At 38.3% G+C, this 27990-nt stretch overlaps 1 protein-coding gene across 4 annotated transcripts in view; it reads left to right on the forward strand.

The window, feature by feature from the left end:
• The window catches only part of MET (MET proto-oncogene, receptor tyrosine kinase), a 129206-nt gene that overhangs the window by 85966 nt on the left and 15250 nt on the right, over window positions 1-27990 (forward strand). For all 4 annotated transcript variants that reach the window (XM_019925013.3, XM_033863173.2, XM_019925018.3 and 1 more), the window contains 12 exons: window positions 1299-1459; window positions 3426-3528; window positions 3640-3776; window positions 4452-4613; window positions 5379-5478; window positions 8982-9200; window positions 16226-16372; window positions 18663-18819; window positions 19017-19157; window positions 22190-22420; window positions 24343-24423; window positions 27120-27301. In XM_019925013.3, coding sequence (XP_019780572.2) covers window positions 1299-1459; window positions 3426-3528; window positions 3640-3776; window positions 4452-4613; window positions 5379-5478; window positions 8982-9200; window positions 16226-16372; window positions 18663-18819; window positions 19017-19157; window positions 22190-22420; window positions 24343-24423; window positions 27120-27301 — 1821 coding nt within the window. The remainder of the gene's footprint in view (window positions 1-1298; window positions 1460-3425; window positions 3529-3639; window positions 3777-4451; window positions 4614-5378; window positions 5479-8981; window positions 9201-16225; window positions 16373-18662; window positions 18820-19016; window positions 19158-22189; window positions 22421-24342; window positions 24424-27119; window positions 27302-27990) is intronic.

The following is a 27990-nucleotide window of genomic DNA, read 5'->3' on the forward strand; positions in this document are numbered from 1 at the left end:
TTGCTGTGTGCGGGCTTTCTGTAGTTGCCGCGAGCAGGGCTACTCTTTGTTGGGGTGCGCGGACTTCTCACTGCAGTGGCTTCTCTTGTTGCGGAGCACGGGCTCTAGGCGCGTGGGCTTCAGTAATTGTGGCACATGGGCTCAGTAGTTGTGGCTCACGGGCTCTAGAGCGCAGGCTCAGCAGTTGTGCAGCACGGGCTTAGTTGCTCTGCGGCATGTGGGATCTTCCCGGACCAGGGCTCGAACCCGTGTCCCCTGCATTGGCAGGCGGATTCTTTAACCACTGCGCCACCAAGGAGGCCCAGGTTTTACTTTTAATACACCAAAGATGAGCCTGCAATAATAAAAGGAAGCTATTACTTATTTAATACTGAGCCTGAGGAAAAAAAGTCAGTCCTAGAAATGAGATGTACGGTGATGCCAAGGGAGATAATTAGAAACATTGCTACAATACAGATCTCATGTGGGGCTCTCCAATTCTGTTTTTATGTACTTCTAATAGAAATAATATATTGAATATATTAAATATTACATCATTTAGTTTGTCAACTAACCAGCTGGTATATATCAAATAGTGACCATATTTAAAGAAAAAATAAAAGTGACAGATTAGTAATAAATGTGAATTAAGTATAAAGGAATGGGTTCACTTATTCATTTGTTGATACCTGGCCTGCAGTAGATGATTTATAGTGAGTGAATGAATGAATGGCAGATATGTATTGAATATCATATATGTGGTTGATATTACGATAGCTGATAAATGCAGCTATGAAAACACTGGGTGCAGAAAGAGGTATTTTTACTGTGTGACTTTCTCCTCTGGGTGGGGAATACCATAGCAACATGAATGTAGCACACACCCACCTGGCATACAGACCAAGGCATATATTAGGGCTTGGCTTCTAGGGCCTGTAAAGGAGTTTTGATCAGAGTTCAATCTGAAGGCCCATGGAGGGGTTATAAGCATGTAAAAGTCTAGGCCCAAAGTGTGTCTATGCCCAAGAGGGCCCTTCATCCCCACCCAGGCTGAATCTGCTCTCCTTCCCATCTCTGGATCTCCTGAAAACAGCTTGCTTCATCAGCCTGTCAGATAGTTTTAATGTTTGTTCCAGATTCTCTGAAATTTGTGACCCTTTTTCCTATAGTGAAAATTCATTTTTTTTTAGATAATGGGGGAAGGGAAGGATTTCAAACTCTTTGAGTATACATATTTTGTTTGTTTGTTTCTTTGTTTTCCACACCTATGAAAGATAATAATATACTGGGTTTTTTTAAGTTCTATATTGTCCTCATAGGTTTTCCCAACTAGTGCCCCCCTTGAAGGAGGGACAACGCTGACCATATGTGGCTGGGACTTTGGATTCAAGAGGAATAATAAATTTGACTTGAAGAAAACCAAAGTTCTCCTTGGAAATGAGAGCTGCACCTTGACCTTAAGTGAGAGCACGATAAACATGTAAGGACATGAAATCGCTTAGCCAGGGTGTGCTTGGAAAACGGGTTTTGTCTTTGAATGAATCTTGTAAAACTCTCCCCAAATGTCTATCTCTTGAGTTAAAAAGGGTCTTGGCCCATCACTCCCCTTGAGGATTTGTTTTGTTTTTAAAACTGTTTACTCACCAGGATTACGGAAGAAGAAAGGTGACATTACTCAGGTGAAGAAAAGAAGAATCTAGCATCTGGGAGTTTTTCAAGTATTTTTGTAACAACTCTTGAGAAATTGAGTAGATTTGAAAGAATAGCACTGTTTGGGGTCGTTCCATCTTTAAAGTCTTCAAATAAAGAGAGTCTCAAACAGCTTTTTCTATAAAAATCAGAAACCACTCAATATGGACCCTCTCTTCTAAATTCACTTTCTAAACCTCAGAAATGTAATGAAGCAGCTGAATCACACTTTTGAGACTTGTTGTTTATGATAAGTTTAAATTTATATTTACCTGATATTTATTGGCACTGTAATGGAGGGAGTGTATCTCATATAACAATTCCCAAATCTTGGGAAATAGCAATGTTATCCCTATTTTACAAAGATGTTCAGAAAGGTGGAGTGTAGATTAGCAGAGGTAATCCAGAGGGTAAGAGCTGAACAGGCCTTCAAACTCAGCTCTCATGATTCAAGACCTGTTCCTGTTCTACTGTATTCTACATGTAACTGCTATAAGATCTGAATCCCATAATGAACAGAGAACCCAGAAATTTTTAGTTATGTAGTAACAACAACCAAACATTTAAAGTTTTATAGTTGAACCTATTCTTTCAAGTGGTTATTTTATACCTAGTAGAATTCCTTTCAGGGTTATACAAAGATCTAAATCTACTCATTTTACAGAGGCCAAAACATCAAATAATGTCACACTTGTTTAGCTTAATGGCAAAACAAATTCATTCTAGAAATCCCCCTTGTAAGTTCTTGCTCATTGCATTGTAAATTAGAGCCTGTAAAAGTGAAACATAATTCATCCTCTTTTGTTTGCAGGGCAGAAATAGAGACACAGATGTAGAGAACAAATGTATGGACACCAAGCGGGGGAAAGTGGCAGGGGAGGTGGTGGTGGTGGGATGAATTGGGAGATTGGGATTGACATGTATACACTAATATGTATAAAATGGATAACGAATAAGAACCTGCTATATAAAAAAATAATTTTTTTTAAAAAAGTTATTTAATAAAACAAATTATATTTATACTTTTTAGGATTATAATAAGATTACTAATTCAAAAATAATTCTGTGGAAAGCCTATCACAATTTCATCATTTTTTAAGTAACTTAAATAAACACGTGTAACCCAGAAATGTATCTTTTTTTTTTTTTTTTTTGCGGTACGCGGGCCTCTCACTGTTGTGTCCTCTCCCGTTGCGGAGCACAGGCCCCAGACACGCAGGCTCAGCAGCCACGGCCTACGGGCCCAGCCGCTCCGCAGCATGTGGGATCTTCCCAGACCGGGGCACGAACCCGTGTCCCCTTCATCGGCAGGCGGACTCTCAACCACTGCACCACCAGGGAAGCCCGAAATGTTATCTTTTGACATAATTTAAAGAAGAGATTCTGCTTAGTTGTAATCAGCCCATTGTTTCATATGCTGTTGAAGCACCATCTCTCCATCTTAAGTATGCCAAACATTATGCCTATAATTGTATATTATTATATTATAATGAACTTTTCAATTGGTGAGGTCTGCATTGATGAGGTTTAACATTTCCTGTTTTGTCTGTATGAATAATACGAGACAGTCAGTATAAAGTTTAGCATAATAGTACAGAAACAGAATTATGCAATTTTCAATTCTAATGCTTACCTGTAAACTCTGCTTGCTATTTAGAGTAGTCAGCTCACTGTTTAGAGATAATGGCCCATAATATAAAACAGCCAACCCAGAAAATGCCTTTGGATTTATAACATATAAAACTTTGTTTTTTCAGGTTGAAATGCACAGTTGGTCCTGCAATGAATGAACATTTCAATATGTCCATAGTTATTTCAAACAGTCGAGGGACCGTACATTATAGTACATTTTCCTATGTGGTAAGTCTAGGCATTAATTTTCTCATGAACTAGGATATTTAATTATTACTTAATCTACTTAGAGTTATAAAATTAACAAGTTATTTTGTTTTGTTTCTATCTCTCATTCAGGATCCTATAATAACAAGTATTTCTCCAAGTTATGGTCCTAAAACTGGTGGCACTTTACTTACATTAACTGGAAAGCACCTAAACAGTGGAAATTCTAGACACATTTCAATTGGTGGAAAAACATGTACTTTAAAAAGGTGTTGTAGTTTATTTTTTGTTGCATCAGTCAAGACGGATTAATATGTATACCTAACAAATCAAGAAAAGATTGTTCTTCTTTTGTGACGAAAAATCAAGATGTTTATTATTTACTCTCCATCTTACAAAACTTTCTCTTCCCAAATCCATCTACTCCTTTTTGCTGATTTTTCTACCCTTCCCTTATGATTTATTAATTCCACTTTTAAGTTTTGTCTTCCCATACACCTTCTTTATTGTTATGCTTAGTATCCCACCTATGCTATAAACTGTGAGATTCTGGTAATTGACAATAAATTAAGATAAACATTTCCATCAAGATTTACAGTTAGGTCCGATCACTTTGGGGAGTGAGAAGCATGAGGGAGATTGGATTAGGAAGTTATGTTTCTGCTTCTTAGATTTGGGAGAGCTCAGTTTAATCAAGTGCCAAAAGGATACTTTAAAATTGCTTAAAATCCCAAATATTTCTAAGTCAAGGATGACCTAAGTTTGGGATCCAGTCAATTGTAAATTGACTACAATTTCTAGATTAGAAAGAGTTTTTTTCTAGACCACATCAGAAAATTCCCACTTAGGAGCCACTGACTGATACCCTTTTGATTTATGTATATAATTCTAATATATGTGTGTCTCTAATAGCAAAGGTCCATTTTCTTAATTTTTTTGTTCAGTGTTTCAGATAGTATTCTCGAATGTTATACCCCAGCCCAAAGCACTCCAACTGAGTTTCCTATTAAATTGAAAATTGACTTAGCCAACCGAGAGATGAACAGCTTCATTTACCGGGAAGACCCCATTGTCTATGAAATACATCCCACCAAATCTTTTGTTAGGTAAGTAAAAGCTTCTGATGGGTATAAGAAAATAATGAACATGAGTATGACTGGCTGTCAAATAGTCAAAAGGAAGACAGTTTTGTCTCTGGATTTGATACTGTTGCATTTTTTTTGAAGGCTACCTTTCCAATTCGGGAGTGAAAACTACATTCAGGCTCTGAGTACAATTTGACCTTATCAGTGCTAGTTCATGCCATTTTATCCTATTCTAAATAGATTTCATTAAAACAGTTTAGCTGGACATCATAGTTTTGATATTTATGCACTTATATTATGTACATTTTAATTCTATACTAACCTTAGTGCCTAAAAGTGGAATCACCTTTTTCTCTTCATTCTTCAGTGTATTTTTGCCCTGCCTACTTTACACACAGCTTTTCCCTATACCAGACTCCCTCTGAATCAATATCTCATTGGACCCAATTCAGTCTGCCTTGTTTCTGTTAATTCTATCAGTCTAGCAACAACAGTTAAGTTCATTTTTCCTTTGTATTTTTTTCAGACAGGAAAAAATATTTCTTTTGCATATTTTGTGAATAAAAAGACAAATACATTTCTTCAGCTTATGAAATATGAACTTTTAAAACATTTTCAAGTTAAATAAGTTATTGCCAAAGAAAAACTACCACTGAACTTTCATTTGACTTTGGCTGTGGCTATAACTTGCAGTCAGTACATGTGATTTAATTTAATTTCTCTCTTAAAATACTTGATAGAGAAAGAACCTCTCAATATTGCTATTTTCCTATTTTATTTTGCCAGTGGTGGGAGCACAATAACAGGTGTTGGAAAAAACCTGAATTCAGTTAGTATCCTGAGGATGGTAATAAATGTGCACGAAGCAGGAAGGAACTTTACAGTGGTAAGTCCTCTGAGTGATAGTTGTGCTTAGAGCTCAGCATCTCTGCTTCTGCCACCAGCTTTCAGGGTAGCAGAGACATTTCAGTTTTGCCTTTAATGTTTGCTAGTTATCTTCCTTGCAGCATGGGTCAAATAGTATTTTTTATACAACAACTAAAATTATCTAGTCTCAGGCTAACATTATAAAACACACACACACACACACACACACACACATAATATTTAGACACAAATAATGATTATCAACTTGAGGCAGTGTTTTTTAAAGACAGTCAGTACAAGGGCAAACCACGTCATTCCCTGTCTTAGTCAGTTCAGGCTGCTATAACAAAAATACCATAGACTGGGTGGCTTACACAACAAACATTTATTTCTCACAGTTCTGAAGGCTGGTAAGTCCAAGACCAGGGTGCCAGCAGATCTGGCTGTCTGGGGAGGGCCTGCTTCCTGGTTTGCAGATGATTATCTTCTCATTGTATCCCCACATGGAGGTGAAAGAAAGAGGCAGCAAGATCTCTTGTGTCTCTTCTTATGAGGGCACTAACTCCATCATGAGAACTTCACTCTCATGACCTACTTACCTCCCAAAGGCCCCATCTCCAAATACAGTCACACTGGGGATTAGGCTTCCAACATATGAATTTGGGGAGGATGCAATCATTCAGGCCATTGCATTTCCCTATCCCCCCTTTTTTAATATCCCATAGAACATCAACCCTTTTGCTCTAATAAAACCCTTGGGTAAAGCCTCTAATCTTGCCACAGCATCCTTGTCTTCCTACGTGGTACAGTGTTTTCTTACACATCCCTGCTTCTTACCATTCCTCTTGTGCCTTGGTTAGCATGTTATCAAATAATGAGAAAGACCGTTAGAATATTTATGTCCTAGATTGTGTATGTTGTTTGGTATTTCTCCACCTTTTTTCTTTTATTTGCAAGGTCAATCAGAATTTAACTGAATTCCTCCTTAAAAGTGATTGACCTATTTTGTGCTCTAACAATTTTGGGACATCACATGAAAATGGTAGTTTTACTTCAGACCTTAGGAAGGTTGGAGTTATTTACAAAGATTTCATATTTTTGTTGTTTTTCTTTGATATAAAATATCCATAATCTAGTTGGACTTGTACACGCAACTTAGAATGAAAGTTCTAAGTGCCCCCTCTCAAGCAGGGGCTTAACTGGGGAGGCAATAGATTGAATTACAGCACTTCCTTTTAGATTCCCATCCAATATTTTGTGAAGGCTAAGACCACAGTGTGCTTTAATTACAAAAACCAATTTGGGGCTAAAAATGTCAAGCCAAATCACCAAACAATAAGGTCATCTCAAATGAGATTTTTCTTGACCTTCTCAATCAGCCACATTGCATCACCTCTAAAGAGTATTATTAGATTTTTATAATATTTCTGAGAGATTGTACTCCAGGGAGTCACCGTATGAAGTAGAGAGCTTTGAAACCAATCCCTGCACATGGCCACAAACAAAGTTAGAATACCGCCGCTATTAATTTAAAGGACATCGGTTCTCCACAGCCAGGCATAGCAATTTTTCATTAACCTATAAAAATAACAGTAACCCTCTTTGGTGTTGGCATGTGACTTTTTAAAGTAGAAATCTGAGAACTTATTAGTTTATCTAATTCACACCGAGCCTGCGTTACTGAAATAATGGCTAAGTTTTCTTCCTTCTTCCTCACCAGCATTATGATGACATATGGCATCATTCATTCATTTGTAATCAAATAGTTATTAAAACCTCCTAGATGTGCCAAGGAAGATTCAAACAATGGTAGAAGATTTAAATCTTATCTGTTTACATATCTGGAAATGTAAACTTCTCTTATTTTAGCCACAAACATATTAGTACAATAGAACAATGCATTCAAATTGGACAGAAATGAAAAATTCAGTGGGTCTGTTTGACTATTGTTTGTGAAAAACCTCTTAAAGAGACGTGTGTTCCTTCCATGTTCCCTGCTTCTTATAGAATTTGAAGCTGACCATGATGAATTGAACCCATTCATTATTTAACAGAGAAAAACTCTTAGTCAGGTTTGACTTAGATATACCAATCCAGCCACAATAATTTTTAAGCCTAACGAACTCAAATATTTTAAAATAAAAATACTAATCACCTTCTTAACAAAATGCATATTAATTTGTTAATATGCATTATGTCCCAGAAGCCAGCAGTTTATTGTATAGTTTTCAAATTTCTTGTTACGTAGAGAATTACCGTAATAGCAGTAAAATTGTTCATTTCCTTTCTTTCAAGATGATAGAATAGCTTTTAGCATTATAATATGGATTTGATACAAAACTAAGTAATATTTTATTCATATTATATCTATTTATCAGTTTTCTTTATCTGCTTATAGAACACATTTTTTAATGTAGGATAATTTTTTAAATTATTTTTAAAAGAAAATATCAAATATCCAATTTTGTTTGTGCTTTTTATGTATATCCTGAGTCCTTTTTCTATTGTGGGCATAAGTAATTGTTTTATCTCCAACTCTACTTGTCAAAGAAAAGGAAATATGAGGGATGTTGTTGCTTGTTTGTCTTTTCCTTGGGGGAAAAAATGCAAACATTTAACCTTAAATGTGCCACTTTGTGTTGGTGGTTTGGTCTAAGCACAATCAAGAGGAAACCACATTTTCCAAACTTCTATAAATCAGAATTACAAAGAGGAAGATTTGAAATGAGAGATGAAAGGGCATGAAATAATAATAACAGAGCCTTTGTAAAATAGCATAGGAAAAGATTTATCAGTAGAGAATACAAAGTGAGCCAGAAGCCATCCAGTGTGGGAGTTATGTGAATTTTAGGGTCAGTGGCCTAGGATTTATGTTCCCTGCTTTGCCACTCAGAGCTGTGTGACCTGGTCTGATGACATCAGCTTGCAAAGCTCAGTTTCTTCATCTGTAATTATGTGTGTAATCGTAGCACCTACCTCATAGGATTATTGTGAGAATCAAATGAGACCAACCTTGTACTAAAGTGTTTTGCACAGGACCTGGCACTCAGTAATTGATAGCTTAAAACACACTAATAAGGTGACCTGTATACACTACCAAATGTAAAATAGATAGCTCGTGGGAAGCTGCTGCATAGCACAGAGAGATCAGCTCGATGCTTTGTGATCACCTAGAGGGATGGGATAGGGAGGGTAGGAGGGAGGCTCAAAAGGGAGGGGATATGGGGATATATGTATACATATAGCTGATTCACTTTGTTATAAAGCAGAAACTAACTCACCATTGTAGAGCAATTATACTCCAATAAAGATGTTAAAAAAAAAAAAAAAGACAGTGTTGTTTAGAGAATCACATCTGTCATGTTTCCAGAAATGTGTTCTTCAACATTAGGAAGTTAAATGTAGATTTTTTTCAAAATTGTACATTTTCAATTGATTGTCTGAAACAGTGAAATGTGAAAGTTGCTATTGATGTTGTCAAGCTATGTTCTGTTTACAGTGGATAATTGTGTTTTACTATAGGCATGTCAGCATCGCTCTAATTCGGAGATAATCTGCTGTACAACTCCTTCACTACAACAGCTGAACCTACAACTCCCCCTGAAAACCAAAGCCTTTTTCATGTTAGATGGGATCCATTCCAAATACTTTGATCTCATTTATGTACATAATCCTGTGTTTAAGCCTTTTGAAAAGCCAGTGATGATCTCAATAGGCAGTAAAAATGTACTGGAAATTAAGGTAAGAAATGCTTAAAATCATCTCTCAAATCATCAACTTGCACCTAATTGACTTCATAGCTATGTGAATAAAATTGTACTTGGTCATTATCTTCTACTACATCGGCAAATATCTAAGCCCTGAGAAACAAATCTTTTTGACATAAGACTAAAAGGTATGTATAATCACGAACTGCTTTTTAATGAAGCATTTAAAAACTCTTTCTTGTGTATATATTAAAAAGTAGTAAATGTGAGACACAAATCCATTAAAGTTGCCTATGATGTATTATTCTGCCAACGTTATATATTTCCCTGGACACCTAAATGTGCTCATTATAAGATAAAAGGTAAGAGTCATGAAAGTAAATGCATCAATTGTAGTTCTGTACTTCCTTCTAATTTGGAATTTTGTATCTGGGTGTGGTTATCTCTAAGCTGATTTATAAATGGAGCTGGATTTCCTCTACCTCAGAAATATATTAGCTTCTAAATATAATTTGATTGGACAATAGCAAATCATGTTTTCTAACCCAGCCTGTTGCAAACAAAGAATACTAAAACCCAGAGAGGTTAAGTGGTTTGACAAGTGATCAAATCGTGGCAAAACGAAGACTAGAATACAACTCTTTTATGTTGCTTCAGTCACTTTTACTTCAAATAGTACTAAAAGAGGCAAAATGATCAAAACTTTAATTATCTGTAGCCCCAGTCTCTAGAAACAACAAAATATTTATGCTTCAACATGATGTTTTAGGCATGCAGAATTTTCCCCCTGAAAGATAGCCTGAATGCAAATATGAACAAACACAAAGTAATACGATAGTCCTTGTTTAGATGTAATATAAATTCCCAAAGACCATCTCCATCTAAGTAAGAATATGTTTCTACTAAAATTTTTCTGCTTTTTCAACAAGATTTTATCTACAGCCAAACCCATGCACACATTCGTACTCATACAAGTTTACTAACCTCGCAACTGTGTTTTGTACAATAATTAAGCAAGCCCAGCGTGAAATTAAATGGAAGCCTGCTTCAACGAACAGCATGTTTACCATAGCAGAGTTCTTTCATCTGCTTCTTTAATTAGTTTTAGAAAGGGAGAAGGAGCTTTTATCACTTCTTTTTTTTTCCAATAAAATTAATCTAGTGTGACCTTTTGCTTTCAACAATTACTGTGTTTGCCATTTGAAAGATTCCATTTGATTTTTCTTGATGAAAACAAAGGTTTATTTGCAAATATTTTTACACCCAGATAAACTCTATTTTTCTGTTCCTGTATCTATGATGGAAGGATTAGAGAAGAATGGTTCTTTATCTACCCTTTCAAGCAGTCTTATATGGAGGAGAAAACTCCTTTTTCTGTAAATTACATACCCATTATTCAATGTCCTACAAAATTGTTGGACCAAGAAAAGTATGATTTGACATAATCCTCAGCCTTTCAATGCTGTTCCCAACCTGGCCCAAGAGGCCTCTGGAAACAGACACAAGAGACTTTCTTTTCTTGCCTATATACAGAATGATTCTTTTCTCTAACAAGGGTCTAGCACCTGTCATGTCACAGAGTGGCAATCTGGGGAAAAAAGGAACAGTTTTGGGGGACTATTTTGGTGTCATGATTCAGTCTTCTCCCATATTCCATTTTACATATGTGTAAGAGGAAATCTAGTATAAGAGAATCTTTGTGTGATAACAATTTAACCCTTTATCAGTTTCTAAAGTTGATCACATTAAAACCTCTGCCTCTCTGAGGGCAGAAACAAAGAAACATAAAGCAAGAGAAAAGAAAAGAAAAAGCCTCTTCTGGACAAGCAGTGAACTGTTTTTCATCAAAAGAAAGGGTGTCATTTTATTTCATGTTGTGCTTGTTCAATTACCATTCAAAACATGAATGTGAAGTATGTTTGCGTTCCGTCAGTGAAAACACTATGGAGAGAATTGTGTTTAGAGTGAGATTTACTTCTTGTTGCCAGGAAGAGTTCGTGCTCCTCAAGCAGCCATGCATACAAGAATTCCTTGGCTAAAAAGAGACTGCGATAGTTTCCAGCCCTAGTTGTGAGAATTGGCTTAGTCAATAGTTGGTGTAATGATTACACCATGGCCAAGAGGGTCAGCCAAGTTTGGATCAAGAGAACATAATAGAGATCGGGGATCAGTCATTCCTCAGGACGAATCAGAAACCCCATTAATGTGGGAGGTAGTTTATATCCAAGGCTTAGGCACCAGCTGTGGACAGTGGCCATCAGAAGTAGACATCTCGGGACTTCCCTGGTGGCGCAGTGGTTAAGAACCTGCCTGCCAATGCAGAGGACACGGGTTCGAGCCCTGGTCCGGGAAGATCCCACATTCCACAGAGCAATTAAGCCTGTGCACCACAACTACTGAGGCTGCGCTCTAGAGCCCGCGAGCCACAACTACTGAAGCCCCTGCGCCTAGAGCCCGCGAGCCACAACTACTGAAGCCCCTGCGCCTAGAGCCCATGCTCCACAACAAGAGAAGCCACCGCAATGAGAAGCCCACGCACCCCACAAAGAGTAGCCCCCCTCACCGCAACTAGAGAAAAGCCTGTGCACAGCAACGAAGACCCAATGCCACCAAAAGTAAAAAATAAACAAATCTATGGGAAAAAAAAGAAGTAGACATCTCTTTAGGAGTACACATTAAGGTACGGTGTTCATGTCAACAACAGCTCACATTTGTGTGGAATTTTAGTTAACACAGTACTTTGACATATATTGTTTCATTTGAGACTCATGTGGACTTGAGAGGTTGGGAGGTCAGTGATAATCATCCCCATTTGTAGATAAGTAAACAGATGTTTAGAAAGATTAGGTAATTTGTTTTGGGTCATCTAGGGAGCAAACAGCATAACTAGGGCTCACACTCAAATTTCTTGATTCCAAATTTGGTCTTCTTTCCACTACATTACAAAGGCTTTCATATTAACTTTCATTTCATGAATACCAAAATACCTTTCATAATAGAGAAATTTTCTATCATACGGTATATGGATAGCTGTACAATCCTTTAAGTGAAATAGCTCTAAACTCTAAAAATATCTAAAAGTCAATTCTGTTGAAAGAAACCCTGAATTTTTTCCTAATTATCTTATATGACTCTTTGTTCATGATCATATTTTATGGAAACTAGAGAAGCACAGTATTTAATGCTGGAACTAGGACTGCCTGACACTGCCCTGGGGCTTCATCTTATTCTGGAGCATATAGATATACATGGTAATAAAGATGCTTCAGAAGTCCAGTTTGGAGAAGTTGGTTAAAACAGGAAAAGCAGCAGGAAGATCATCTAAGTCAGGGAACAGGGGCTCAGGCTACGATACTAGGAGCATAAGATCGAAGGTTGAGAGCTCAGCTAGAGGCCTGTGTCAGTTTCTGGGCATCAGAAGGATCTAGAAGGGAGAGTAGTTCTGAGCTAACTCAGTCTACCTGCTGCCCAGAGCCAGCTAGAGTTTTGTCTTCCTCCCACTTCTGACTAAGATACCTGCAATTGTAGGCCCAAACCCATTCACAACCACCGTGAGGCCAGTTCTGTCTCCAGACAGGGTAGAAATGAAGGGCTGTTTTCTTAGAGGTCATTTGGTCCAGTGTCAAGACCTATTCTTATTGATGGTGCTCATAAACTAGTACAGTTGACCCTTGAACAACACAGGTTTGAACTGTGCAGGTCCACTATACGCAGATTTTTTTCAATAAATACATACTATAGTCCTATGTGATCCATGGTTGGTTGAATCTGTGGTTACAGAACCTCAGATACAGAGGGCTGACTGTGAAGTTATACGTGGAATTTCAACTACACGGGGGTCAGTGCCCCTAACCCCCCACGTTATTCAGGGGTCAACTGTATTTCCCTGTGCTACACACTTTAATATGCATTCTGTGGGGGAAAAAAAACCCATATTCCAGGGCACATAGACAGCACCTGTGGTTTCCCAGTGCCCCAAGTAGCCAATGAAGAAACCAATTTAATTTTGGTTCATCCAGCTTTCCTCAAAAGACCTGGGAACTTTTTTCCCCAAATGCCTGTTAATGTCTTGTGGAGTTAGTTTTAAAGCTTTCTGTGATGGTTCTTTGGCCTAGTTCCCAAGCTGAGGGGGCTCATATCCTCTGGATAAAGTGGAAATGTCCCTCCACCACCACCCCACCTCACTGACTTTCTATTGCCAGCCTCCCTGGACCGTGGCCTGGCTGAGTCCTGCTACCATCCCCTCCATGGCCTTAACTGACTTGCCCAGACTCAACATTGTGGCCCCCTGGAGTCATGAAAACTTGCAAGACCCTGCCTGTTATAATGCTATTTTTCAAATCCTACCCACTTCCACTCCTATCTGCTCTGCTCTGTAACCAGCTCAGACATGGGTTCCCAGGCCTGAGTCCTAGATAGAAACATGTCATACCTGGCCAGAGTTCAGAGGAAATGGACAAGGGACATCCTGATATGACAGAGGAGTAACAGTTTTTCACTTTAGAAATATATTCATTTAAACATTACAGTGAGGGGAAGAAACTCTTACTCATCTTTATATTATAGAGTTTTGTCTAACACACAGTAGTAGATGGTAAGTAGATTTGTATTAAATGGAATTGATTTGCTTCACGACCAAGTCCCTTCTTGAACCTTAGTTCTCAATGTGTAAAGCAGGAATGACCATAATACCTACCTCAGGGAAGTGTCTTTGCAGGATAAAATGAGATAATTATAACTCTAAATTGCTCTATGGGTGTAGGGGATTAAAGACCAGAAAGCTCCTTTTATTTTGCTTTATTTAAAAACCTATGTATTACTGTTTTAATGACTGAAGAACTAATCCAATTTTGCAAATATGTTCTACTATTTAATAATAGCTAATATTAAATAATAAAAAGTAAATAATAAAATTTCTAAACATAAACATTTTTTTCCACAGCTCGATAAAGCTATGTTTATTTTAAATGACAAAAACCAGCCTATACCTTTTTTTTTTTCCTGATTTGGTCCCCTCTGTTATATAGTAGTGGGCTTCCAGTATCAGTTTTTTGATATCTTGGATTGTAAATTTTGTAAATAATCACTATTCAGGGCTTCCCTGGTGGTGCAGTGGTTAAGAATCCGCCTGCCAAGGCAGGGGACACGGGTTCGAGCCCTGGACCGGGAAGATCCCACATGCCGCGGAGCAACAAAGCCTGTGCGCCACAACTACCGAAGCCTGCGTGCCTAGAGCCCGTGCTCCACAACAAGAGGAGCCACCGCAATGAGAAGCACGTGCACTGCAACTAAGAGTATCCCCCGCTCGTTGCAACTAGAGAAAGCCCTCGCGCAGCAACAAAGACCCGACGCAGCCAAAAATAAATAAATAAGATAAATTTTAAAAAAATAAAATAATCACTATACATATAAAGCTGATATTAATTTCTTATGTAAGTCACTAATTATTATGCCTTTCTTAGTAGGCACAAATGAAAAGGGGTTTCGTTGTTCAGCTTTGTGACCTGTTTTTGTTTTAGATAAGCTTTTATGCAACATCCTAGAGAGCCCTGAGCCTAAAAGAAGGAGTATTGGAAATGTAAACGCAGTATGTTCATCCCTTCCCCCAGCCTTCATCATTATCTAAGCAAGCAAGATACATTTTAGTCATTCCCTCATAAATCAAGCCCTCCAGCTCTTTAATCTCTTTCCTTTGTCATTCCCTGAATTTCCTCCAGTATGTGAGCCAATGCCTTAGCCCTCCTCAGTCCTAACCAACAAGTTGTCATTTGAAGCCCCAAGGTGACTTATTAGATTTATGTGCTTCTACGTTGACTTGCCCTGTGGGGCTGACCTGGTTCAATGGAGTACACATACTGCCTCTAGAAATATCGTAAGGCTAGAGTTTGTCTATATCCATTTTTTTTTAACTCCAAATTCATGTTAGAAAGAAGTATTTTCTTCCAGCTTCTTTTCCGAGAATAATATTTGACCTAGCAATGTATCGAGATCCATATGAGACAATGTATGTAAAACTAGTTTGCCAAGTGTTAAAGGTCATGTAAAACAAAGTGGGAAACAAAGGAGCAGTACTGTATTTGTTACTGGCTGCTCTTTGTCCCTAAGAAAAATGCTAATAAGTTTTGATATCTCTCTCCCCTCAAAATAATGACTTTTTAATAAATAACCATACTTGGACTTCCCTGGTGGTGCAGTGGCTAAGAATCTGCCTGCCAATGCAGGGGACGCAGGTTCAAGCCCTGGTTCGGGAAGATCCCACATGCCGTGGAGCAACTAAGCCCGTGCGCCACAAGTACGGAGCCTGCGCTCTAGAACCCGCGAGCCACAACTACTGAAAACCGTTCACCTAGAGCCCGTGCTCTGCAACAAGAGAAGCCACCGCAGTGAGAAGCCCGCCCACCGCAACAAAGAAGAGCCCCCCTCGCCGCAACTAGAGAAAGCCCACGTGCAGCAACGAAGACCCAATGCCAAAAAATAAATAATAAAAATAAAATAAATAAATTTTTAAAATAATAAATAAATAGCCATACTCATTAAGTCTTCATATGAGAAATTGTGCCACTTCTTTACCAAGGCTAATTATTGGTTTCTTCAGCAAAACAGTGATATTTTAAATACCTAATGGTGACTTCAATTAACTAAATATGTCAAATTGAACAATGTTTTTAACGCCTTCATGTAACTATATAATTGTTCAAAATAATGTAATCATGGGCTTCCCTGGTGGCGCAGTGGTTGAGAGTCCGCCTGCCGATGCAGGAGACGCGGGTTCGTGCCCCGGTCCGGGAAGATGCCGCATTCCGCGGAGCGGCTGGGCCCGTGAGCCATGGCCGCTGAGCCTGCGAGTTCGGAGCCTGTGCTCCGCAACGGTAGAGGCCACAACAGTGAGAGGCCCGCGTACCTCAAAAAAAAAAAAAAAAAAAATGAGTGTCAGAAAATCATGTGCCTTGGTAAACAACATGGCCTGTGTTTGCAGTATATTTATATTCCTTCACAATTGTTTGCATTCCTGCAAAACTGTGAAGTGTTAACAAGCTCCTTTTTCTTTTTCTCTTCCAGGGAAACGATATTGACCCTGAAGCAGTTAAAGGTGAAGTGTTAAAAGTTGGAAATAAGAGCTGTGAGAATATACAGTCACTTTCTGAAGCCGTTTTATGTACGGTCCCCAATGACCTGCTGAAATTGAACAGCGAACTAAATATAGAGGTGGGATTCCTGCTTTCCTCTCATGATGTAAATAAAGATGCCAGCATAATTATGTCACTTGCAGGCTTGACATAAATCATTAAAGCTCATTTGTCTGTTGGCTTTAGCTCATCATCTCAGCCTTGCTTCTTAGTTGTTATTTTAGAAATAGTGAGGTTTTTGTTGCACTGTCTCCTTCCCAAGCTTCAAAGGGTAGACCTCAAAAGTCCTTACTGGACACGCTCCTCTCCATCATGCCACGTTCTTGCCGAAATTTTCTGTAATTCTCAGGAGGGATAAGGACACATTCAATAGGGCCCTTTCCCCACCTCTCACCACTCCAAGAGGCCAGAGCCAACAAACTACTGCCCGCTACGGTGATCTCAAATGCAGAGACCCATAAGTAAAAGAATATGTATGCACTGGATGAAGTAAAATAAGAATTAAACTATTTTATAGTAACTTCTTTCATGTAAACAGCTAAATCATATAACTGGGAACCGGAGTGAGTGATTTTTTTTTCATTCTTTTTTTTTTAACAGCTTTATTGAGATTAATTCACATACCATACAATTTATACATTTAAAGTATACAGTTCAATGGTTTTAGGTATATAACATTATTTTTTAAATTATGGTAAAATACATATAAAATTTGCCGTTTCAATCATTTTTTAGTGTACAACTCAGTGGCATTAATTACATTCACAGTGTTGTGCAACCATCACCACTGTCGAATTCCAAAACTTTTTCATCACCCTAAACAGAACCTCTGGAACCATTCAATAGTACTGTCACAATCCCTCCTCTTCCCCAGCCCCTGGTCACCTCTAATCTACTTTCTGTCTTTATGAATTTGCCTACTCTAGACATTTCGTATAAGTGAAATCATATAATATTTGTCCTTTTGTGTCTGGCTTATTCTACTTAGCAAGTTTTCAAGGTTGATCCATGTTGTAGCACGTGTCAGATCTTCATTTCTTTTTAAGGCTGAATAATATTCCACTGTATAGATACACCACATAAGGCTGAATAATATTCCACTGTATAGATATACCACATTTTGTTTATCCAAGAATGTGTGATTTTTTTTTTTTTTTTTTTTTTTTTTTTTGCGGTACGCGGGCCTCTCACTGTTGTGGCCTCTCCCGTTGTGGAGCACAGGCTCCGGACGCGCAGGCTCAGCGGCCATGGCTCACGGGCCCAGCCGCTCCGCGGCACGTGGGATCTTCCCGGACCGGGGCATGAACCTGCGTCCCCTGCGTCGGCAGGCGGACTCTCAACCACTGCGCCACCAGGGAAGCCCAAGAATGTGTGATTTTTAAAGGGTTCCTGAAGTTTTCCAAAAAGTTATGAAATGGGAATGTATGAAAAAATTTAAAAATCAAAGAAGGCTGGGGCTTCTCTGGTGGTGCAGTGGTTGAGAATCTGCCTGCCAATGCAGGGGACACGGGTTCGAGCCCTGGTCCGGGAAGATCCCACATGCCGCGGAGCAACTGGCCCCGTGAGCCACAACTACTGAGCCTGCGCGTCAGGAGCCTATACTCAGCAACAAGAGAGGCCGCAACAGTGAGAGGCCCGCACACCGCGATGAAGAGTAGCCCCTGCTGGCCGCAACAAGAGAAAGCCCTCACACAGAAATTAAGACCCAACACAGCCAAAAAAAACTAAAATTAATTAATTAATTAATTTAAAAAAAAAAAAAAAAGAAGGCTGAATCATGAGATCAGAGTTTGGAATTAAAAGGACCAGAAATCCTAAAAATCATACCATGTTAGAGCTGGAAGGAACGTCAAAGACTTCTATGTATCAAAACTGAAATAAAAATATTCTGAGACTTTATTATCCCATCATAATAATAATATGATTACTACTTATGGGGAGTCTCCTGTGTCCTCTACCCTACCCTCCAGGACAGAATTAATGTCCTGTTGTCTCTTTTTCTTACTATATATTCATACTTCTACAGTACATACCATAGCGTACTATAATCATTTATTTTTGTGTTTGTCTCCCTTTCATACTTCAGTTCCTCAAGGTCAGAGACTGATTTTTATCTTTTTACCCCCTAATACCTAGTTATAAGTACAAGCAGCTATGCATAATGTAAGTACTTAAGTGATTAGTAGCCCCTAATTATTTGAACACTGAAACAGAATTGAGGAATGTCTTAATACTCTGAAGGCAGTTATGCTACTTCTAGAACGGTAATAACCAGGTAGTATTTTGAGCCCAGGGAGACTGTGATTCAACTGTGTAGTGTATTTTGTATCTATCATGACTAAATTCTGACTTTTATTTGTCATTTTTAGTGGAAGCAAGCAATTTCTTCAACCGTCCTTGGAAAAGTGATAGTTCAACCAGATCAGAATTTCACAGGACTGATTGTTGGTGTTGTCTCAATATCAATAATACTCTTATTATTACTTGGGCTTTTCCTGTGGCTGAAAAAGAGAAAGCAAATTAAAGGTACATTTTTTGGTTATTGTTTGTTTTAAAGGAGTTGCCTTAAGAATACAGTCGTTACAGTTTAAAATTGTCATAGATTCATGTGTGCGGTCTTATGCAATCCATAAAACCCATGAGTTCTGGTCACTGGGTCAAAGACTACTGGGATCCATGATAGCCAAGTCTTTAACGAGCTCTTTCTCTCTTTCTGTTTTAAGATCTGGGCAGTGAATTAGTTCGCTATGATGCAAGAGTACACACTCCTCATTTGGATAGGCTTGTAAGTGCCCGAAGTGTAAGCCCAACTACAGAAATGGTTTCAAATGAATCTGTAGACTACCGAGCTACTTTTCCAGAAGGTATACTTCAGTTTATTGTTCTGAGAAATACCTATACATATACCTCAGTGGGTTGTGTGGCATTGTTGTTTATTTTTGGTTTTGCCTTTATATTTTCATAAAAATATAAAAGAAGTATTCACCTCTTCTTTGGCCAAAGAAGTATTTAATTTGACACAGAGTTACACGGCTCTTATTTTAAAATGAACTCATTTACATGTTATATGAGATTTTTAGAGTCTTTAAGCTCTGTTCTCACAAAAAGGTTCATTTTAAAATCATTTGAGCAAAGATAAGGTGTTTATCATCTGAGTGCAATGCTAAAAAATTGTGAAGCTCTCTTTAACAACCCAGGAAGAGTTAAGATAGGAAACGTATATTTATTGAAATAGAAGTTGGTACAGCTACATTTTTTTACCCGTTGATCCTCAAACATTTAAATTATACTTTTAGCCCTCCTTTGAAGGATTCTCAATGAACTGTTAGTACTCAGCTTTTTACCCACAGCATCCCAGGACTTGAATATATTTTGAGTCTTATCCAATAAAAACCTTCAATTATGCTATTTAAAAGGGAGGGTTAACATCATCTGTTTTGCAAAACATTAGACCTAATAATTGTCAGATTAGCCAGAGCATTTCACATTGTTTTATTTAAAATCTCCTGGTAAAAGCAAAATGTCTGTATTGTATCTGCTCCATTATCTTTAGAAGTTACAGGACGTGAGTCAAGTACAAGCATTTTCCTGGTTGAATATTTACCAGTGGATAAATAAAATGAGTCACAGACAGTTGAGGATACTGCAGAACTTAGAAGTTGCTCATCAAAACAAGTACAAGAGCAATGAGTCACTTAACATTTTAACTTTTTCAACACTTACTGACGCTTACTTTTTCAAGTTTATGTTAGTTCTATAGAGATGTTCTATAGACACTGTTAATATTGTCTTTTCCCACATGACTCCCTTTACCTTTAAGAATTCAAGCCCTTAACAACATGGACAAATCAAATCCAGTTTATAGTTTTGAAATTTAGATCTGTTTATTATTTTATATTCACATTTAATGGCTCTAATTTGAGATCTTTAAAATTCGCAAGTAATTTTTTTTAAAGAAGCACATTTAATCTTCCTTCAACCTCATTACTCACCAGACCTCTGTCATCATTGCTAAGAAACTTGAGTTTCATCCTCTTTCCTACATTGAACCTACTCCTTGGAGATATGGAAAAATAAAATAGGCAAAAGAAAGTTATCCAGATAGAATAATGAGGAAATGCACAGCCAGCACCTAATAAAGAGGCACCTACAGAGCTTCTCTCTCTGTGTGCGGTGGGGACAGCATCCTTATCAGTCTTTCATGCAGACCTAGAATTCTCTGTGTGTCAGACCAGAATCACACACTGATGGTTTAAATTGGTTTGTGTGCATGTTTGAACTTAGCCCAAAGGTCAGTACAATTTCTATGCCAGAGGATTTTTTTCCTGTGCCTCATCAAGGGTTTCCCTTAATCTCTGCACCTCTGAAAATTTAGAACCCTGATCTCTAGGTGCAAAGGTTTGAGAAGTGAAGACAAAGGAACTGAGTTTAGAGAGGTTCATCCACATTTCCATCCCCTAGGAAAGGTTTGGAAACCCTGACTCTGGAATTAAAGGAACAGACACCCAGCTAGGCGCCTTCCTTCCCTTACCCATCCAACATCTCAAGCACTCCCCTGGTGTTCTACATCCTTCTTTTAAGGTTGCATCTGTCTCATTTCCAGCTAGTGATTACTATAACTACAGGTGGTCCCAAAGCTTTTCTGGAACCACTGTTGAAATTTACTGCTCTGGCCAAATTGATGTATTAACCAAACTTCCAACGTGGCAGATACTAAACATGTTTAAGTGGGCTTAGGAATACTTAGGGTACCATCAACTTTCTTTTTAATGATCCTCTCTTAAGTTCTGATTTTCCTGCTCCTTTGCAAAGGAGCTTTTTGTGCTAATGCGGACCCCCTCATAAGCCTCTCCCCTCTCCCTGTGTTATATACTAATACATTTCAATACCCAGTTAGTCTTCAAGTCAGTTGCTGCCAGTATAATGCCCTCTCCTTGACATGTATGCATTCCCTTTGGAAAGGGCGAAGCAACTGGTGGCTTTTTTGCCTTATCTGGCATTAAGAAATGTATTCTCAGCCCCATAATTCCCTACCCCTGAAATGGAAAAGTTTCACCTAGAAAAAGGGAACCTTGCTTGAGGCTCTTACCGTTTTGGTTATAAAGATCAATTTACAAGGAATGCTGATCTGATCCCTTTCCAAGTGTCCTCAAGTAAGCAGTGAGAATGGCACACTAACCCAATTCTAATCTGCTTTCTCTAAAGAGTGATAACACTAGATCTGCTGCCATCACCACAGTATGGAGAACTTACCACAAATGTGAAAAACTTTCAGTTCTGAAATTTTAGCCATTGCATATTTCTAGTCGTTTGTGTGTATGGGTGTATATTTATATAGAGAGATATAGATATATAATATTTCACTTTACATATTTTTCATTGACCAGGAATCCACATAGGTTTTGAGCAATACTAATTCATTCCATTAATAAACACTAGTCTCTCAAAAGGCATCTTTTTTCATTTTCTTATAGTTGAGTTGGATTTTTGTGGGGGCCAGGCAGTTGCTTACTATTTTTGCTGCTTTGCATTCTTACGAATATAGTATATTAAAAAACAAATCTCAAGCTTGGGTTTTTGCTATACCTAAAAAGAGAAATGTCTAAGGAAATGAAGAGGGAAAACAAGCTTTCAAAGTTACTGCTTGATATTCTTACAAGAGAATCAATAATTTTTTTTTTAAACACACACACGCATACCTGTATCTTTTCCCAATTTTATTAAACCAATTCCTTTGTAAGGGTTTTTCCTAGCCTCATTCAATGATACAACCATCATTTCTTTAAATTTAAATTTAAACTTTGGTTTTGTTATTAATTCAGTTTGCTGCCCCTGTTACAGTCCCCACTAAGTGAGGTTTCACTATTGTTTCTAATAATTTTGCTTTATCTTGCAGACCAGTTTCCTAACTCATCTCAGAATGGGTCATGCAGACAAGTGCAGTATCCTCTGACAGACCTATCCCCCATCCTAACTAGTGGGGACTCTGATATATCCAGTCCATTACTGCAAAATACTGTCCACATTGACCTCAGTGCTCTAAATCCAGAGCTGGTCCAGGCAGTTCAGCACGTAGTGATTGGGCCAAGCAGCCTGATTGTGCATTTCAATGAAGTCATAGGAAGAGGTAAGTATTTCCACTCAACTTTTTGTTAAACACGATTTTCCAGTAAGCATTTTATCTTCTGCCTTTGCAGATTAGGAATTAGACAATGGTGAAAGCAACTGACAGAACAGTGATAACAAGTGCACTTGATTTCTGTTCTGCAGACATACAGCCCTGCAAATCACATCCATGGGGATTTGTCCCTGTGCATGGAGACAACTTGATAATCTCCCAAACGTATTAGAAATAAATCACATTCCTCCCTCACCTTTTTCATAATGACAACTATAATTTCTTGAAACGTGCCTTTTACTTCCTTCTAAAAATCATTCTGTTAAGTTCCAATATTTTTACTCCTCTCTCCTTCCAGTCTTTCTCTACCCTGAGAATAGTGACTAACTCTATGAAGTCCTGGTTTATAGCAATTTGTATACTGCTGGACAGCATCAGGAGACAGGGAATTTATAGCCTTCCCTTGATCTGAAGCAACATACGTCATCACTACAATGCACTCCAATTTCTTTATACAAAGAGGAATGAATATTTGTAATAAGCCAGCCAGAGCAGAAATAACAGCTAGCGTGTACAGTATTTGAGGAAATATTGAGCAGGAAAAGAAACCAACCGGAAGCCAGGAAATGAACTCCACTCTTCCCTTTTTTTCTAAAAAGCTTTTACCTTTAATACTGAATGGCCTCTGATCCCTCTTTATTCAGCGTGCGCTGCAAGAGGTAGCAGAGACATCAGCCAGCATGATGCAGAAGAAGCTGATGGGACAATTTGCCTTTTGTGTTCACGAGGCCTTCCCATTTTCCTGTGAAAGCATCAACACATTCCTCTATCGCATACTCCAGATTTTAATCCTTAGCATGCTCCCCTTCCCAAGTAGCAGCTTCGCTGTTAACAAACGTGTTTCACATCAGAGTAATATATAGTTCTTTTACCAGCCTGTAAATCCTAGTAATTGTACCAGTTTTAGAGTGTGTGGCTTCACTAATTATGTTCTAATTCTACATATTGTAAAATTAGTATTTTATCATGAAAGGTGCTAAAAATGGCAATTATCTCTCTTATAAAGTAAAAATCATGAATGATTCTATAAGTATTAACTATTATTTATTTATGTGCTTTCCCCAGTAGAACGTGAGCCCTCAAGAGCATTTATTTAGTCATCTTTGCATTACAAGAGAGTAGACTAATGCCCAACACTCACATGCTAGGCACTCAGGGGGTCTTGGCCAGCTGGACAACTTAATGACTTACACAGCTATCAGACATTTGGCACCTCTGGGGAAAATTACTGCCACTGGATGAAAGGCTACCATTGGGAAAGTGATGTGGCTAAAACCAGAGAACTAGATGAAATGACTCAGAGTGAATTTGCTTCATTTGGGCGATTGCCTTTCAGTTTCTGCCAACCTGGATTACAAACTAACTGGTGACTAAAGGGGGAAATCCTTATTCTGTAATGCTAATCTTATTTCTAATGGTGACATTTTTATTTCATTTCAGTTTATTGGAATATAGGGAGCTTATTTTATTGTATTTCTTTATGTGGGTAAAACTTCATTTTTCATATTTAAAAGATGTTATTTGATCCTTAAAACTAATGTTTCTTTTACGAGGCAGATGTTACTCCTGTTTTCAGTGGTTCCACTGTGGTTGAATATTTTATTATGTTAACCTTTAGTAACAGTTACATCACCTAAATATTTGCCATGTATTAAATAATCATATTGCTTGTATCTTTGGGTGAAATTAATTACGTATACATATTTCACAAACACACACAAATAGTGGTATTGTTAATCAAAAGCATAAGAAACAATGCACTTTTTTTCCATGTAGGAAAAAAAGAGAAATGAAGATCATGAAGAGCTTAATAAATAATATCGTACAATTAAAAGTAATGTGGCACTAACCAAGTTCCCTCTTTCATGTAGGACATTTCGGGTGTGTATATCATGGGACTTTGTTGGACAACGATGATAAGAAAATTCACTGTGCTGTGAAATCCTTGAATAGTAAGTTATATTTTATTTAACAGTGGAGTACACTTTCGTGGTTTGCAAACTAATAAATAGTTCATAATAAAACGTTGATTTACACTTTCCCTTGTGGAAAAATCAGCAGCTGCTGGAATTATGGATCTAATCCTGAAAATTCGTTTGATCTAAATTCTTATTGATGGGACTTCCCTGGTGGCGCAGTGGCTAAGAATCTGCCTGCCAATGCAGGGGACACGGGTTCAAGCCCTGGTCCGGGAAGATCCCACATGCCGCGGAGCAACTAAGCCCGTGTGCCACAACTACTGAGACTGTGCTCTAGAGCCTGCAGCCACAATTACTGAAGCCCGTGCGCCTAGAGCCCATGCTCCGCAACAAGAGAAGCCACCGCAATGAGAAGCCCGCGCACTGCAATGAAGAGCAGTCCTCACTGGCCACAACTAGAGAAAGCCCGCATGCAGCAACGAAGACCCAACGCAGCCAAAAATTTAAAATAAATATATATATATATATATATATATATATATATAAAAATTTATTTTAAAAAATTCTTATTGAAATGTTTCCTCAGAAATTATCCCTCAGAGCCCTCATAAGTAAGAATGAAGGAGAAATGAGGTTCTTGGATGAGCCTAAGTATCATTTAAGTATGTTTGGCTTATAATATTTGTTTTACAAGTGATATTTATGGAAACTATGGGAAGCATGTTGGCACATACAGTAATAATGACTCATTTTACCCAGAGACATTACTATAATTATTTTTTAACCATGACTTCCATCAAAAAGATAAAAGATGAAATAAGAAAACAGGAAAAAAATATGCCAGCAGAAAATTGAAAAATTGTAAATGTGGTAATATCTCATTTATCCACATTTTTGGTGAATGAGGTATTCCACATAAATGTACTTCCTTAACAAGTGATACTTACCCTCTTTTAGTGCTAGACATATATTTTTTAATATTATCTGCTATTGAGAAAATCTTTTTAAAATGGAATGCATACTCTTTTTAAGAAGCAGGGAATGCTGGAGTTACTCAGTTTTCCTGGGTCTCTCCCATGTATGCATGTTATTAAACTTTGCTTAAAAAAAAAGAGAAAAGAAACATGGAATGCTTCCAAACATAAACTAAGACTTTATTAATGACCCAGAGCCATAATTATGGCATAAATTACTGTCTTATACAACCCAATATACTCCTCATACTAGAGCTTTCCTGGCTCCACCTTTGCTGACAGGTCTCACATGTCAGGTCAGTGTGCTTGCCTTTTCTACCCCCATTTCTAAATTTCTGCTCATAGTTTGAGGCAGCCTGAAAAAATGTTAACAAGATATATTACAGATTTATATTGGAATTAATAAGCATTCAATGCGCACGTGAAAGGTTTTCTTACAAGATACATTATTGCCAGAAATATTTCAGCTTTTTTAAACATAAATCTCCATGCTGAGCAGTGTTCTGTATGGTTCATTTTTTTGAAAGGCTAACCACAAGGTAATTAAAGGGACAGTTTATATGAAATCTAACTACAAACTGTGATGGATTAAGTATAATTGTCAATAAGTTTGCCTCACTAAAGAGTACCCCTGCCAGTTGTACTCAGAACAGTCCTAATGCCAACAAATCTTTCTCTGTCCCTGGTGTGTGCTGATCTCTGTTTGGTCCAGATGGACTTCCAGGTCTTGGAATGCATTGCATTTGTAGAAGAATATCATCACTGACACTGATACTAATCAGATTAATAAATTAAAGGTTGTTAACTCTTTATTAGTGCTGACTATTGTCAGGCCCTCGGGATCTCTATCTGGAAATGATTAGAAACTATTATAACAAAATAGTCTACTTAGATACCATAGACAACGTTTGGTCTTCAAATCCTCCTACTCCAGGGATTGGAAAACTATGGCCTGCTGCCTGTTTTCATAAATAAAGTTTATTGAGACTCAGCCACTATTGTCTGTGGCTGCTTTTGCGCTGCAATGGCAAGAGTTGAGTATTTGCAACAGAGACCATAAGGCTTACAAAGCCAAAAATATTTACTATCTGGCCCTTTACAGAAAAGTTTGCCAACCCCTGCCCTAGACAATCACTACAGAAATGGACTGGCCTGCTTCTGTCTCCTTTTTCTGTAAGAGACAAACTATGGTTCTGCATGAGACAAACAGATTGCTAGACTCTTACAAAAACAGGTACAGGTGGTGACTTAAAGGTGTAGCACAGGGACTTCCCTGGTGGTGCAGTGGTTAAGAATCCACCTGCCAATGCAGGGGACACAGGTTCGAGCCCTGGTCCGGGAAGATCCCACATGCTGTGGAGCAACTAAGCCCGTGCACCACAACTACTGAGCCCACATGCCACAACTACTGAAGCCCGCACACCTAGAGCCCATTCTCCGCAACAAGAAAAGTCATTGCAATGAGAAGGCTGTGCACCGCAATGAAGAGCAGCCCCTCCTCGCCAAAACTAGAGAAAGCCCGCGCGCATCAATGAAGACCCAACGCAGCCAAAAATAAAATTTAAAAAAAAAAAAAAGTGCAGCACAGGTGACATCATTCACTCAGAAGTATTGTAAAGAAACACTCTGATGATAAGGCATCAGGGCAAGATGTAGCCCAATGGTTTTACATTCCATTGCTCTCCCTCTCTGAACTTGACAAAGTAATCGTTGTCCCTGTAATGAGGTTAATGTCTCCACTGCTGGCTTTCTCAGGAATCACTGACATAGGAGAAGTTTCCCAATTTCTGACCGAGGGAATCATCATGAAAGATTTTAGTCATCCCAATGTTCTCTCGCTCTTGGGAATCTGCCTTCGAAGTGAGGGGTCTCCACTGGTGGTCCTACCATACATGAAACATGGGGATCTTCGAAATTTCATTAGAAATGAGACTCACGTAAGTATATTACCAAACTTACTAATTCATGAACTAGCTGTAAGCCAGCGAGTCTTCCAAAATGTGCCTGTTCTGAACCTTTTTAAAAACTTTTAGCCAAAGAAGCACATATAAAATGTTTGCACCATTCAAATGGACAGAGGCCAATTCAATTCGCTGGTTCCTCAAAATCCTCTATCCTAGTAGGAAGATAGTGATATTTAGAAGGGTCTCCTGGGGGCAGTGATTCTTACCTGCACTGCAACGTCCTTGCTGTACCATCTGCTGGATAGGTACTCATCTTTGAGTACCTACTATATGCCAGAAAAAGTACCACACAGGAGACGTAGAGCCAGAATGAGCCTCAGCTTTCAAGGAGTTTTAACCCTAGAAGGAAGAAATACATCGAAAATTAATTATAAATGGGTCTCTTACTATTTTTCAAGCTTGCCACCCACTCTTCTACCTCAGGACCTTTGCACTTGCTATTCTCTCTGCCTGGACTACTCTTCCCCAAAATATCCACATATCTCAGTCATCAACTTCAGCTTTTTGCTGTAATGTCATCTTCAAAATGAAGCTTCCCTGACCTGTCTGAAGTTGCAGCTGACCACCACACCCTCATGCCCTCTTTCTTGCTCCTCTCCGCTGCTTTGTTTTTCTTCATCACACTTACCCTCATATCATACACTAGGCCTGAGTTATCCAAT

The sequence above is a fragment of the Tursiops truncatus genome, chromosome 9 (assembly GCF_011762595.2).
Source record: "Tursiops truncatus isolate mTurTru1 chromosome 9, mTurTru1.mat.Y, whole genome shotgun sequence".
Lineage (NCBI taxonomy): Eukaryota > Metazoa > Chordata > Mammalia > Artiodactyla > Delphinidae > Tursiops > Tursiops truncatus.